This window comes from Phyllostomus discolor, chromosome 10 (genome assembly GCF_004126475.2).
Source record: "Phyllostomus discolor isolate MPI-MPIP mPhyDis1 chromosome 10, mPhyDis1.pri.v3, whole genome shotgun sequence".
Taxonomy (NCBI): Eukaryota; Metazoa; Chordata; class Mammalia; order Chiroptera; family Phyllostomidae; genus Phyllostomus; species Phyllostomus discolor.
In genome coordinates this window covers 53380095-53396365 of record NC_040912.2, presented here as the reverse complement: position 1 = coordinate 53396365, position 16271 = coordinate 53380095, and the positions used below count along the sequence as shown (strand labels likewise).

General features: G+C 36.7%; 1 protein-coding gene and 1 pseudogene across 1 annotated transcript in view; both read right to left on the bottom strand.

Annotated features, from left to right (window-relative positions):
- Positions 1-16271, bottom strand: part of CDK13 (cyclin dependent kinase 13) — a 142781-nt gene that overhangs the window by 93796 nt on the left and 32714 nt on the right. Inside the window, 3 exon segments of the mRNA XM_036010810.1 lie at positions 3643-3813; positions 5349-5488; positions 6777-6947. Coding sequence (XP_035866703.1) covers positions 3643-3813; positions 5349-5488; positions 6777-6947 — 482 coding nt within the window.
- On the bottom strand, positions 13651-16209 carry LOC114507619 (annotated as a pseudogene).

Below are 16271 nucleotides of genomic sequence, written 5' to 3'. Positions count from 1 at the left end.
ACTAATAACTGGTATCTAAATGAAAATTTTCACAGAACATACTTTCTTATTTATCAAACCTCATAATTACAAACAAAACTATGGTGAAAGAAACGATGAGGTACAAAAACATGAAATCTATGATTTGTAAGATACAGTGCTAGGCACTATGCAGCAATCAAAGCAAAACAAAGAGTTCAGGGAATTTATAATCTGGTATGGAAAATCAATTATGACCACAAATACATGGAAACTATGAACACTTTATATGTTCAGAGGTAGTAATATTTTTAAAAATGTTAAAGTATGGACAGGATTATAGTAAGTAGAGCTCATTTATCCATTTAGCAATTAGCAATACAATACCTTCTACAGTCTAGTCATTGAGCTCAGTAGGAGGTTACAACAGTGAATAGAACAGGTAGGGTTCCCCACCTTCATGGGGAAAAACAAATTGGTAACAAATCAATCCAGTTATTCTAAAAAAGTTATGAAGAAAAAAACTAGCTAGGGCTCTTAAATTATGTGTGTCTATCTATATTCAGTAGAATATGGGAAGACTGCTCAGGTAAGGCCTTACTAATGGATAAAGCAACATTCAGGCTGAGACCTAGTAGCTGAAAAGTCAACTTTTCAAATCAAGTGCGTACATGTTTCTGTGTATGTATGTGGTGTGTGAGTGGTGGGAGTGGAGATGTTTAAGTCCAGGGAAGAAGCATATTTAAAGCAGAGAAGTGCATTGGAATATGTAACAATTCAAAAGACCAATGTGACCGAAGTTTGGTGAGCAATCTGAAAATTGACATAGATGGGACTGGAGAAATAGGCAGATAGCATGATCTCAGAGATCAAAGAAGCAGGAAGTTCAGGGTATGTTCGGAGGAAAATCGAATATATTAATTTGGCTATAGTACAATGTTAATGAAAAGCAACATATCCACACAATTCTCAGTTATATAATTTTAATTTAATTCTTAACATAGTAAGAGAAATAATGTTTCCCTTAAATGCATGGAAGGTTAACAGGCTCAGAAGGGCTAAAGATCTTGCTAAAAAGGTCTTATTAACACTGCTAATAAGCTAAGTCACAAATCCCAGACATAATAACCTAAGTCAAACCAGTACCCTATCAACTACACAATAAGAAGTAATGAGAGGTCTGGCCAAGATGGTAGAAACACTTCCCTTCCTCATACAACCAAAAGAAGGATAAAAACTAATTTAAACACAAAATCAACCAAAACTGCCAGAAAATCAAGGGCCTGGAAGTCCAACAACCAAGGAGTTAAAGAAGAAATTTTCATCCAGACTGGTAGGAGGGGCAGAGACTGGAAGCTGGGGCAGACAGACTCAGCATCGCAGCTGGCAGTCAGGATTTCCCACGTTCACATTTGGATAAGCTGGGAGGAACATGTGTGGAGCAAGACAAACTATACAACCCCAGGTTCCACCACAGGGAAATAAAGCCTCAAAAACTCTGGCCATGAAAACCTGTGGGGGTTGTAGTGGCGGGAGAAGCTCCCACTCTCGTAGGAGAGTCCCCTGGAAAGGCCCCTGGGATCCTAGAACATATACAAGCCCACCAACCAGGGAATTAGCACTTGAAAGGGCACAATCTGCTTGTGGGAAGCAAGGGAAGTGACAGAAAGTGGGGCAAAAGCTGAGAAAGCTAGCAAGTTGGCATTGTTCCCACTCTGACCCCTCCCCCACAGACAGTGCCACGACACAAGTAGGTTACCCAGGTCTGACTGAACACCTAAGGCTCTGCCCCTTACAATGTAATGGGTACTGCAAGACAAAGAAATTTCGTCCAAATGAAAGAATGCACCAAAACACCAGAAAAAGAACTAAGCAACAAGGAGACAGACAACCTATCAGATGCAGAGTTCAAAACACTGGTAATTAGGATGCTCACAGAAAAGACTGAGTTCAGTCGCAAAATGAAGGAAGAAACAAAGGCTATACCAATTGAAATATAGGAAAATATATAGGGAACCAACAGTGAAGGGAAGGAAACTGGAACTCAAGTCAATGACTTGAACGAAAGGAAGAAATAAACATCCAACCAGAACAGAATGAAGAAACAAGAATTCAAAAAAATGAGGAGAGGCTGAGGAACCTCTGGGTTCCTCATGAAAGTCAAGGACCTACGTCCAAGATTACTCTATCCAGCAAAGCTATCATTTAGAATGGAAGGGCAGATAAAGTGCTTGCCACATAAGGTCAAGTTAAAGGAGTTCATCATCACCAAGCCTTTATTATATGAAATGTTAAAGGGACTCATCTAAGAAAAGAAGATCAAAAACTGAACAGAAAAATGACAAGCTCATAACTATCAACAAATGAACCTATAAAACAAAAACAAAAACTAGAACAGGAACAGAATCAGGGAAATGGAAATCACATGGAGAGTTATCAGTGGGGAGGTCAAGGGGGAGAATGAGGGGAAAAGGTTCAGGTAGTAAGTAGCAAAATGGTAGGCACAAAATACACAGGGGGAGGTTAAGAAGAGCATAGGAAATGGAGAAGCCAAAGAACTTACATGGACATGAACTAAAAGGGTGGGGGGTGGATGCTGGAAGGCGGTAGGTTACAGGGCAGAGGGGGATAAAGGGGAGAAAAAATTGAGACAACTGTAATAGCATAATAAAATATACTTTAAAAAGTAGTAATGAAAAATACAGTTAAAAATACAAACTAATGGAAGTGACATCATTTAAAAAATATTTCTGAACAGTGGAGTGATTGCTGGGAGGAGGGGGATATAAGGAGACTAAATGGAAATGAAAAAAAAAATACAATAAAGGTTATTTTAAAGATGCAACTACTTTCTAAGTAAAAAAGAAAAAGAAAAATAATTCTGATGATCTCCATAGTACATACATAATACTTTCAAACAGATATTCCTTTATACAAAACAATTATCATATATCATATCAATCATTTTATACTGTTTTTCCTGGAATAAGATTGTGTGAGCCCATGTGGCTGAGAACACTCAGAGTCTAAGTAGCATGCTGAATCAGAACATAGGTACTTTAATCTATTTTATGTTAGAATTAGTTTGGAAAAAAATGTGCTCTTCAAAAACCACAGATTATAAAGCAGTCAACCTTGACTCCGAAATCTTACTGTGAAGATCTAAAACGTACTGGAAATATAGCCTTTCTTTCACCCATCATGTGCCCTAATGATAATTACTTTAAAAATACACCAATTTATTTTTGGCTTTTCTGCTAAAAGCCAACCATATACCAGGTGCAGTTTATTAAATGCAATTTCAGGTAAGATTTTTTGCCTCCACACTTTTAGAAATAATATATAACCCTACCTGAAGTTTCCCATTATGTTACGCATTATAACATTAAAAATATAAGGTATATAAATTCTAATACCACTATACACTGTTTCTCAATCACCAAAAAAATGAGGAAAAAAATTATACAGTGCTTCTTGAAAAAGCAACTACTGCTAGTGAATACTTTATGTATGATACTGGTAAATGTACTGATGTTTACTTGGGTGACATAAAACCCGCTAAAGTAAATAAATTAACTTTTCAACTCAACTACATTTACTAAAATGGTCAGTATGTATAACAAAATCTGCAAGACAGATAAATCATGAGTACACAGAACTGATTATGTAAATATGTACACATACCTTTATCCTTTTTAAAATCCAAAGCATCTTCTTTATCAGTAACTATCTCCTTCATATTGATAATACTCTGGTGAGTAAGCTGCCGGAGAATTTTAATTTCTCGAATTGCTGTAATTGGGAAGCCTTCCTTTTCATTATCTAGACGTACTTTTTTTAGGGCTACCATTTCTCCTATTAGAAATTAAATAAAATCAGGTTACTTACTAGCTGACAAAAACCACAACACATTTTTCTTAATTTTAAATTTACTTTAATTCATAATTTCTGTTCCTACCTCTTCAAATTAAAACCCACAAAGCATATATTTAGTTTCCAACATACCACATAATATTGATAGATTAGATACTTTACACTGTCATTGTTAAAAAGTAATGGAGGAAAGGATAAATATATCCAATATACTTATATATGCATAAAATCTCTCTGAACAGATGAGAAAATTCTATAGATTGTACAGGTAAAAAACTTGTCACACATTAACTTGCCTAAACTTACTCAGTTATTCAGTAGTAAAAGTGGGGTTCAAAGTCTGGTTTAGCTATCTCAAAAGTATATGCTCTTCCCACTGCATAAAATAGCTTCATAATTTAGATATAAGTAAGTTTGTATCAAATAAAGCATACACATACACACATACAATTCCATTGTAAGAAAATATTCATCACTATAATAAAGGTTTGTTGATTCCACATCTTTGGAGATAAAAAGGAATTCTGTACGTACAAAATGTTCGAAAAAAGAATTTTATTCCTTTAATCTTCAATTTGGGGGGGATATACATTCTAAAATGTGGGGCAATTACTTATTTTATTAAACAGCTTTGAAAGATATAATTTAACTTCTTTTTAATAATGCAGAATCATTATTATCAACGTATTACTAGTCCATGCTATAAATGCCTTAAAAGGAGGTTCTAAGCATCAGGTAGTCTCCCTTTATTAAATGTTTGGAAACAGCTATGCTATTTTAACCTACTGGGTTATTTCAACAAGGAATTCTAAGGTTATACTCTGGCTCAGGGCATTACTTTAAAATGCATTTCCTCTGACAGTTACTTTTTCCTCTTCTGCAGAGCCTTTTAAAGCTTTCTCTCAGTTCCTGCTTAAATCTGAAAGATTAAGCTGCTAAATAAATAAAGACCTCCAAATAAAGCATAACTTCTATAAAAAATTTTTTTTGGCTAAAATAAAAATGTTGCAGTAATAATTACTATGACAAAATTTACCACTAAGACTCCTAACGTCAATATACCTTTTCCCTATGATTACTAATAGCCTAAGAATTTATTCACCATAAAAGAAAAGAAACCTAAATCCCACCATACTACACATCACAAATACTAAAGGAACACTTTTAGATCATAAATGTATGCACATCCACTTACATATACTCAATTTACAAAAGTGCATTTGTAAAATAAAATAAAAAAACAAGATCAGCAAAAAAGAAAAAGGACTCAATGACACGAGACAACAGTGCGGTGATTGTGGGAAGGAGGTTGGTAAAGGTGGAAGATGGTAGGTATAAGGGGGATAAATGGCAATAAAAAATACAATGAAAAGTCAGAATTAATTAAGCCTAAAAATCCCAAGATGAAATAATAATTTAACCTTTTTCCTGAAAATTCCTGAAGTTATATGTTAAAAAAGAAACACAAATCAATAACATTCATTGACCTGAAGATTCAGAGCATTTGACATCCTTACCAGTATCTTTATCCCTGGCCTTGTAAACTTGTCCATAGGTACCTTCTCCAATAATTCCAATGATGTCGAATTTATCCACGCAGCGTTTTCCCCAGTCAATATCTTTTTCTTTGATTTCACCAAAGCGAGGCCCACATATTCTATCAAATATAGTTCTGAAGTTTTTATATACAATCAAGCAAATTGAATAACCTGTTAAATATTCAATATCTACCCACCACCCAATCTTATATCCTTATTTCCCCACCCTTCCACATTTGTGATCTAAGACAAGTAACTCTGGGATTTGGTAATATAAATTATCATGAAAGGCAAGGTATCATTTGCCATAGTGACTCTTCTTATGTAGACTAGCACTTAAATTGAGAAAGTAAAAGTGAAGCTTATATGAAGGACTTCCATAAATAAAACATCATTTTGCAGTGAGTGGACAAATCCAACATTAATATGCAGAGTTAAAGTTCTTACCAACCTCCAGAAAGTTTTACACACACACACACACACACACATTTTCAAAATACAAAGTTTTGATATAAAAGTCACCAAACATCAAGACTTTTAGTCTAAGAGAATACGAAAGTATTAATAAAATCAACTCTCAGTAAACCACACTTTAAGTGTGTGTGTTATACATGTGATAAATATTTGACATTCTTCAAAGAGACATGTAATTTTGTAGTATTTTAATATTCTGGTAGCTATCAGAAATTCAAGTAAAGGAATAAAGCTCTAAACACTCAAGAAAACACTATTTTAAAAAGTTTTCTAATTTTCTACTCCATAGTAGAAAAATAACCTCATACTAGGTCTCGTTGGAACAGCAATGCTTAAATCAGATCTATTTCAAAGTCTTACACTTTCAATTGGTTACATTAAAAAAAAAAAGAAAAAAAGGAATCAATATTCTCCCAACTTAACTGATGAACGGGTATCAAGGGAAAGAGTTATCTCCAGGGACTTACTTGAAGGAGTTTAGCATACAGATTTAACCATTCTTTCATTCAACCTCTTGTAAAATAAAGGGAGATTTAATTATGGCAGCAAATCCAAGGAGAGCCTAGCAGCTTTCCCATTACTAATTCTGTTCCAGCTCACTTAATGCTGACTTCCACCTTGTCCAATTTTAGTGATTCTGTGTTATTTAAATATCTTAATTATAAAGGTTATCTTTGGCACATTACAAAATTAATATATTACCAACTGTGAGAGAAAATTAAATTTGGTTTTATTAGTCATTTCAAACAGGTATGCATGCAATCATAAATTTTTTTTCAAAACTCTAATGGAGTTTATTCACATACTTAAGTTGAAAGAAAAAAAGTACATTGTTTATTACTTTAAATCTTAATTGTGTGTTTTACGAGTTTATTATGATGATCCAGAATCATCTCTGGTCAATTTAAGAGCAGGGAGAAAGCAAGCACATACTTAGGCCTCCGTTTATTATGTAATTGTGCTGTTGTTTTCTTCTCCTCTGGACTCTTTGAGAGATCATCTCCTCCTGGTAGCTCAGGGGGCAGTGGTAAATCAGCAAGTAGACATCGTAGTTTCTTTTCTACTTCCTTTTTAACTGCTTTTGCTGAAATATTTCCTCGTAAGCTAAAAAAGAAAGACAAAAAAAATACACATACAAAAATTTATTTCCATGAGAAATAAAAATGCACCCACATCTTACATCATGCAATAGCAAAATACCACTAAGTACTTTATTTTCGAGATAAAACAATATACTATATCCAATTGCAAAGTATAAAATTGGGGGGTAAAATGATGTGGAATTAGATCAAAACTAAGGAAACTTGAACAAAGTATATATTAATATAGGTTCATTAATTTTAAAGATTTCATTTATTTATTTTTAGAGAGGGAAGGGAGGGAGGGAGGGAGGGGGGACAGAGGAGAGAGAGAGAGGGAGGGAGGGAGGGAGAAGGAGAGAGAGGGGGAGAGAGAGGGAGAGAGAGAGAGAGAGGGAGAGAGAGAGGGAGAGAGAGGGAGAGAGAGAGGGAGAGAGAGGGAGAGAGAGAAACATCAATGTGTGGTTGCTGTGGGTTATGGCCTGCAACCCAGGAATGTACCCTGGCTAGGAATCGAACCTGGGACACTTTGGTTCCCAGCCCATGCTCAATCCACTGAGCAGGTTCATTAATTTTAACAAATGTACCTATTAATGTTGTTGAGAAAAGTGAATGTAGAATATACAGGGAGTCTGTAATTTTTCTGTGAGCCTAAAACTGTTATAAAAAATTGGTCTATTTTTTAACTGTTAAATAATTACTATAAACCTACATCAAAATTGAAACTCAATTGTTTTATAAGACCATTAACATTGTAGTTTTGGTATAATTCTATTGAAGAGCAAAAGCTGTTTTGTTGTAAAAAATAAAACTAGAAGCTATTATGCATCTTGCCCACCAAAATAACCACAAACAAGTAATTTAGCGTCACCCCTCCCTTTTCATGTTAACTTTTCTCAACTGGACACTGATTCTTTTAATTTTTAAGGTTCCAATTACTAGAATCACAGGTGAAAAGTTTAGTTCAGTTTTGTAATTTTTATGGGTGCATAAACAGTTCTGATTTTTAAAGTACATCTTTCCTTGGTAACTGATTATTTTAAACCTCCCAGGTCTTACAAAATCTTTTATCTGATAATATGACATGTTGAAAGAGAATCTCAAACTGATAATAAATTTGGACTTCACATACTTTCATATCAGTTATGAGTCCCATAATGAAAAAGTTAGTGAAACTACACTGCTATGGTCTTAAGTTACTAACAAAGTTATCAATATATATCACTGAATTTTAATTTCTTATAACAAAACTTATATTAATTTTTAACATTAATATTATACAACAAATGGTCCTTTAAAACCACTTGATAAAAACTATTTATCACTAATCAAAACAAAATTGTACCTTTTCTTCATAACCCTGTGTTATTAGAAAGTTCTGTAACCAAAAAAATCATGCTCAGAAGAAACTAGTTTACAATTTTATTTTTCTGCAGTTTTATTTTTAAAATAATGGTATCAGAATTCCCTTTTCAACATTACTATTACCCATTCAACAAATACAGATTGGGTATTCTATGGGCTAGATATTACATAAGGCATTGGAGATCTAACAAAAAGAAAACAAACAAAAAAACCAGCCTGGACTGGTGTGGCTCAGTTGGTTGGGCATCATCCCAAAAAGTAAAAGGTCATCAGTTCAATCCTATGTCAAGGCACATGCTTGGGTTGTGGATTCAGTCCCCAGTAGGGGCACATAAAAGAGACAACCAACCAAATCAGTGTTTCTCTCCCTCTTTTTCTCCCTACCTTCCCCTCTCTCTAAAAATAAATAGATAAAATCTTTAATAATAATAAAAAACATTAACAATTAAGACAGAATTCCCCTCAGAAAGGAGCTTTTAATTTTTTGGAAGTCAGGTGAGCCACAGGATAAAGTACTATACAAATGGATTCCCACAGTAATGTAGTAGCTAACAGATAACTTAATGAGTATTGCAAGATAGTAAAAGCTTCTTTCTAGAACAGATAACTTTTGAACTCTGTCTGAAAACTAGCCTGTTTAAGATAATTTGTTTAGAAAAATGAAATTGATAACTTGTAATTAGGCTTTCTCAAAACTGTCATTTATCTGAGGATTAAAAGAAATTTTGGTGGGCAGAAACTAAATTAAACATCTTAATTAAAAAAAAATGTATTTAGTGATTTTAGTGAGAGGGCTCAGGGAAGAGGCAGGGGTTAGGGAGGGGGAGGTGGGTTGGAGCAGGGGGAGAAAGAGATTGAAAGAGAGAGAGAGAGATTTCTGGCCGAGCTGGTGGTGTAGATACACTTTACCTCCTCCCACAACCAAAAGGACAACAAACCTGAAAACAAAAAATAACGAGAACTTCCAGAAAATCAAACTGTATGGAAGTGCAACAACCAAGGAGTTAAAGAAGAAATATTCATACTGAGACAGGAGGGGCAGATGCTCGCAGCTGGGGTGGAAAGGACTCATGGCAAGGTTGGGGCTAGAGGACGGGGTGGGCAGGGGATGGCTGGTGCACTAGGAAAGGCAGAGGCTGGCAGAGCAGGCAGTCCCACATTTTTGTATAGTTAAAATGGGAAGAACAACTGGGGAGTGAGACAAAACATGGAACCCAGGGTTCCAGTGCAGGGAAATAAAGCCTCAAAACTTTGACTGAAAAAAATCTGTGTGGTTTGAGGCAGCGGGAAAAACTCCCAGCCTCAAAGTTAAGTTTGGCCCTGCCTGGCGTAGCTCAGTGGATTGAGCTCGAGCTTCAAACAAAAATGTCACAGGTTGGATTCCCAGTCAGGGCACATGCCTGGGTTGCAGGCCATGGCCCCCAGCAACCGCACATTGATGTTTCTCTCTCTCTCTTTCTCCCTCCCTAAAAATAAATAAATAAAATCTTAAAAAAAAAAAAGGAAAGTTTGTGGGAGAGACCCACAGGGTCCTAGGATGTACACAAAAACACCCACCCAGGAATCAGCACCAGAAGGGCCCAATTTGCCTTGTGGGTAGCAGAAGAAATGACTGAAAGCCAGCTGAGAACTGAGCAAGCAGCATTGTTCCCTCTCAGACCCCTCCCCCACATACAGCACCACAGCGCAGCAAAGTGGAGTTGCGCCATCCTGGTAAATACCTAAGGCTCTGCCCCTTAATATGTACACTGAGACAAAAAAAAATATGGCCCAAATGAAAGAAGACATCAAAGCTCCAGAAAAAATACAACTAAGTGATGAAGAGAGAGCCAACACATCAGATGCATAGTTCAAAACACTGGTAAATTGGGATGCTTACAGAAATGATTAAGTATGATCACAAAATAGATGAAAAAGTGAAAGCTAGAAAAAGTGAAATAAAGGAAAATGCACAGGGAACCAGCAGTTATGGGAAGGAAACCAGGACTCAAATCAATGATTTGGAGCAGAAGGAAAAAGAAACATTCAACTGGAACAGAATCAAGAAACAAGAATTCAAAAACATGCATAGAGGCTTAGGAACCTCCAGGACAACTTTAATGTTCCAAACATCCGAACCATAGGGGTGCCAGAAAGAGAAGAGTAGGAGCAAGAAATGGAAAACTTATTTGAATACATAATGAAGGACAACTTCCCTAACCCGACAAAGGAAACAGACTTCCAAGATGTCCAGGAAGCACAGAGTCCCTCAGAAGTTGGACCCAAGGAAGGACACAACAAGGCACGCCAAAATTACATTACCCAAGATAAAGGTAAGGAAAGAATCCTAAAAATGGCAAGAGGAAAGGAGACAGTTACCTACAAAGGAGTTCCCATAAGACTATCAGCTGATTTCTCAAAAGAAACCCTACAGGCAAGAAAGGGCTGGAAAGAAGTATTGAAAGTCATGAAAGGCAAGGACCTACATCCAAGACTACTCTATTCAGCAAAGCTATCATTTAGAATGGAAGGGCAGATAAAGTGCTTTCCAGATAAGGTCAAGTTAAAGGAGTTCATCATCAGTAAGCCCTTATTATTTGAAATGTTAAAGGGACTTATCTAAGAAAAGAAGATGTTTAAAACTATGAACAGTAAAATGACAACAAACACAACTATCAACAACTGAACCTGAAAAAAACAAAAATGAAAACAAACTACACAAAAACTAGCACAGGAACAGATTCACAAAAACAGAGATCATACGGAGGGTTATTAGCAGGGAGGAGTGAGGGGGGAGAATGGGGAGAAAGGTACAGGGAATAAAAAGCATAAATGATAGGTACAAAATAGATGGGAAGGTTTAGACTAGCATGGGAAATGGAGTAGCCAAAAAACTTAACATGTCTGACCCATGGACATGAACTAAGACAAGCGAATGATGGTGGGAGGAGGGTACAGAGCAGAGGGGAATTAAAGGGGAGGGAAAAAAATGGGACAACTATAATAACATAATCAATAAAATATATTCAAAAAATAAAAGAGAGATAAACAAACAATGATTTGCTGTTCCACTTATTTATGCATTCACTGGTTGCTTGCTCTATGTGCCCTGGCTGTGGATCAAACCAAAAACTTTGGTTTATCCAGGCAATGAATGCTCTAACCAACTGAGGTACCTGGGCAAGTCAAAAGTCTTAATTTTAAAATTTAAAAGACTGCCTATATTCCAATGTATCATTATATGAACTATCAAATTCAGCTATATTCCCAGGCTTAAAATAAATGAAATACTGTTTTACAAGAATAAAATTATATAACTAAAACATTGTATTTTTACTGAACACTTGCAATAACCAAATAGAAAATGTGATTTAAAAGTTTCCATATACTACTACAGCAACAAAAACACTAAAATGTCTTAACAAGAAATGTACAAGCTCAAAAGAAGAAAATTTAAATATATGACTGATGAACATAACACTAGATTTGAATGAAAACAAACCATGCTTTGCATGGGAAACTATTATAGTACTGTCAGACTCCAAATTAATCTATAACATTTAATAGAGTTCCAAACAAAACCCCAGGAATAGTCTTTTAAATACAACTTAACAAGCTAATTGACTAAAAAATCTAAAAATAAAAACAAAAACTGCAAAGAAACTTTTTTTAAAGAGAATAATGACATGGGATTTGTCCTGTCATTTATAGTCACCTATCTAAAAAGATCTCAAACAAAAAGCCAAAGGCTGGATGAAGCCAAAGACGATGTATAACTGTCTAACTGATTTAACCACCAATATTTTTTTTTGAGCATGAAAATAAAATCTGTATTTTCAGTCATTACCCACCAATAAAAGAAAGTTAGGTTCACAATTTTAGCTCTTGACACAAAGTGAACTAGGAAGCAAATTTACATCCACCAGATACAACTAATGGACCAACTTTTTAAAGTTCAAGCTATCTTGAAAGCTTCCAACATATCAGATATTGCTGTGTAGTCTCTAGAAACAGAATGCCAGCAATGGCTGACAGTGAGTGGAACTTGTGAAGTGTTTTTAATAGGTGTTTTCTACATGTTTCTAGAAATTAAGAAGTTTATAAACATGTTACACATCCAGAAATGAGTTAAGATACTTAAAAGTCCAAACATACTAACCTATTAGGAGGGGTCAAAAGTCCACATGGATTAAATTAATACTTGCCTCTGGGTAGCAGGTATGTTTGTAAATATAAAATCATATTAGACATTAGTACCAGTATAGAACATGCTCAGCATCATAAGATCCAAAACACCAACACAAGTTATTCATCATTTAAAACTAATTACCTCCTTCCTAATATATGTCAAGCTGGTAGATAACTAGATTAATAAATCTATTTCAACTGATTAACTTTTGTACTGTACAATTTCTTTTAGAAGTCTATTGAGAACTAATCAGCAAACAGAAGACATCTGATGATTTAAGATTTTCAATATTTTAAAAACTGAACATTATCACACACAGGTAGAAAACTACTGAAAGTTAACGAGTGACAAAGTTTTTAAATCTCTGCTTATCAATAAATATTTCAGAAAATAAAGTCCTAGAAAACCTGTTTATTGATCATTCTCTCTATGTATGTTTTACTAAGTGCACTGCTGCTCCCATTCAGGAATCCATTATTAACCTAATTTTCTAATAGAGGAAGAGGTAAAAGATACCACCTTCTTTGGAACAGTTCAAAATTAATAGCAATATAGGAAACTCAGAAACAGGAAGATTTTTGGTTTATATTTCATGAGTGGTGCTGCTATTCCAACCTTATAAAGTAAAGTTGTCTGCTTTCCAAATTCCAAATATTAACACATTTCCACATCTTACCATACTAACCAGTGCCATTTGGTTTCTTTATAACAGGAAGGGTTAAAGGGTCATTGATTATGGGTGTACAACTTTGATTTGGGACCTTTCCAAACACACAAATCACACCAAGTAGCCAGACACAGTTTAAATATCATGCATTAGCCAAATCAACTTTGTTACACCCACCCTGCTGGAGGGGGAAAAGCCCAGCACTCATAAAACTACTTTACCTGACAGGATGTGTTTGTTCTTCAACAATAAGTAGCTCAAACATCTTACTACTAGACAGTAAGGAAACTATTGGTTTTTAAAATGGGAAATTCACACATTTTAAAATGTAGTTCCAATTGTCAATTATAATTTGAACCTAATGAACCATGCAAGCAGAAGGATTAATAAACCAATGTGCTTTAAATTTGTTCAAGTCATAGTTCTGTATATAAAGATTTAGCATGTAACAGCAATAATGAGAAATGAAAAAAGATTTCCCCAGAAATGAAATATTAAAACTAAAGTTAAAATACATAAAGTCATTAGTATTCCACACAGCATAAATTTTAACAATCAAGAGTTTACATGTCCCAGTTGACCATGTGTGTAAATGCAAAGCAGTTACTAAAACTGATATTATGTCCAATATTTAAAACCAGTCTGTAACTGGGGAAACATCTAAATTCTTAATTAAAAAAACACAAATTAAGTGAAAGCTTTAAACTGGTACACATGTTCACAACTATATGTCAAGTTTGGAAATGCATATTTGTAAGTAGCAATACAAAATTTTCATGAAGAATGCATAATCTCTGAAAATTATGAAAACGTCCCTGCTACCAATACATTTCTAAATACAAAACTGACTATCATGTTGTCACTTCCATGTAGCGAGAGAAGTTAATTTTCAAAACAGATAAAATTCAGTCTCTAGGTGTAAATGCTATGAATGACAGTCTTTTTTTTTTTTAAACTTCTTGGTTAGGATCCTTAAGCATCCAAAACCTCAGAGAAGTAGGGTCCACAAAGGAACCAGGGTTGTTTTATGGCATCCAGTTAAGCCAGAGCTGGGAATGCCTCTGGGTCACCTACATCAGGAGCTGAAGCACTTGACTTGTCAGTCCTGCTGCCATGGTTTGGATGTCCACCACTGTTGGGGACCACCCTGCCTGGTCTCAGGAAGCTGTAACCCCCCGTGACTTAGGCTGAGTGAGAGACCTCCAAACCAGGAGCCAGTAAGGAGATAAAAACTTATTTCCCTGGCATGAACGCTGCCTCTTCTATGCCTAACCTCCTAAGCTTGATCAGTTAGCCAATGAAGGGTAAGATTTCCCATGGAGGGAATCGCCTAAGACAGGCATGATCACGAGGAGGCCTCTGGGAAGAGACTCGGGGCTGTGGAAATGAAGGGGTGATGGACATCAACCCCTGCCCCCTCGGCTTTGTCAAAGCCTGAGTCCTTGTTCTTAGAAGTAAAAAATCCAAGTCTCCTGGCTGCCTTTTCTCCTCTGTTGACTCAGGCCTGCAGGAAATAGCAGGGGCGGTGCAGCCCAGACCAGAAAGAGCAGACCCCCCAGAGTAATCAGGCCTGGGACATAGAATATGCAAGATCCTGTGAGATCTGTTTGCTGGAGGATGTTACTAGATTAGAATATGGAGGCACAGACAGGAAACCAAAACTAGCCCTTTAAGCAGTATGTTAAAACTCCAAACTCTGCCCAGAATCACAAGGGGGGTTCTGTCTGCACCTTTGTAAGTTACCTACTTCTTTTGATCTTTTCTGCCAGACTGTGAATCCACAAACTAAGTCTGTATTCTCAGTAAAAATCTGCTTGGGAATGGATACCGGGCACTCCCCAAGAGAGAGTGGCCGTTTTGTTCCTACTTCCCCACAGGACCTGGTTGTCTCTGTGTATGTTTTTCTCATGTGTAGACGAGCCATCCGCAGCGCTCCGTGCTCACTGCAGGCCGGTGAGCGCGCGTCACACCACGCCCATGGCCACCTCGTCCTCCCCTGCCACCACACCCTGGGTGGCCAAGGTCTCCAAAATGATCTCCAGCTGAGAAGTTATATCATTTGCTGGCTTCCGAAAATGATGGTCCATAACCGAATCTTCAGCATGAGCCTCTTCACTCTTTGACTTAGGAAAAATAAATTCCTTCTTCCACTGCCCATCAGCACCTTCATTTGGTTTTGATATTAAATTCTACTTTTGCCCGGTACTTATTTTGAATAGCCTTCCACTCATCCAAAGTAATTTCTTCCGGACCCTCTTCCTTTACTTCTTCAACTTTGTTTTCTTTATTTTCAGTGTCTGCAACTGGATGTTCTTTACCTTCAGGTGTTTCCTCAGTCACATTGGATTGCTCCAAGTCTGTTAATTTATCTTTGACAGTTCCCCGGTTGTGAGATCCGCTACCTCCACGTTTATCCTCGTGCTTCAGGCCAGATCTATCACTTCCACTATGCCTATCAAATTCTCGTTTGCTACGAGAATCAACTCCATCTCCTCGGCCGGTTCCACATCCACAGCCTCCTCAACATCTTCCAAGACCACCACGGCCTCGGATAGGCTGGTAATAATCAGTCTATCAACTAAGAATTCTCCTTCACCCTTTTCTTCAAGTTGGCTTTTCAAATTGTTCATGAGGTAGTCGCCTTTCTGGTCTCCTTTCAATTATTTTTCCTTCTCCCTGAAGTTGTTGATCAGGTCTTCTTCCAACATGTCTTATACTTTCTTTCTTAAGCGCCACTGGCGGCTGCGTGTCCTCTTTCTTTTTAGCCACATCAATGTTGGATGGCAGTGGGTTTTTGCGATCTTTCTCTTCATGCAGCTGTTTGCCTGCTGCGTTGAAGTTGGTCTGGGCTTCCGTCTGAGCTGCGCTCTTGGCCCCAGGGCCCCCCAACACCGTCCCTGTTGGCTTTTTTTTCTTGTTTTCTGCTGCCTTCAGCATCTTGAAGGGGTCTGATTCGTCGTCAAATAGCTGATCGAATTGGTTGGTGACCACGCAGCCAAAGCCTTTCTGTAAATGCCCAGGCATGATGCTGGCTCAGCGGCGTGTTCCTCCACAGATTGCAGTGGGCCGCGCCAAGGCAAGAGCGCCTGCTTCAGCTGTTCCCACAAGATGGCCGGCGGAGAGAGTAACTATCAGTATTTTTAAATCAA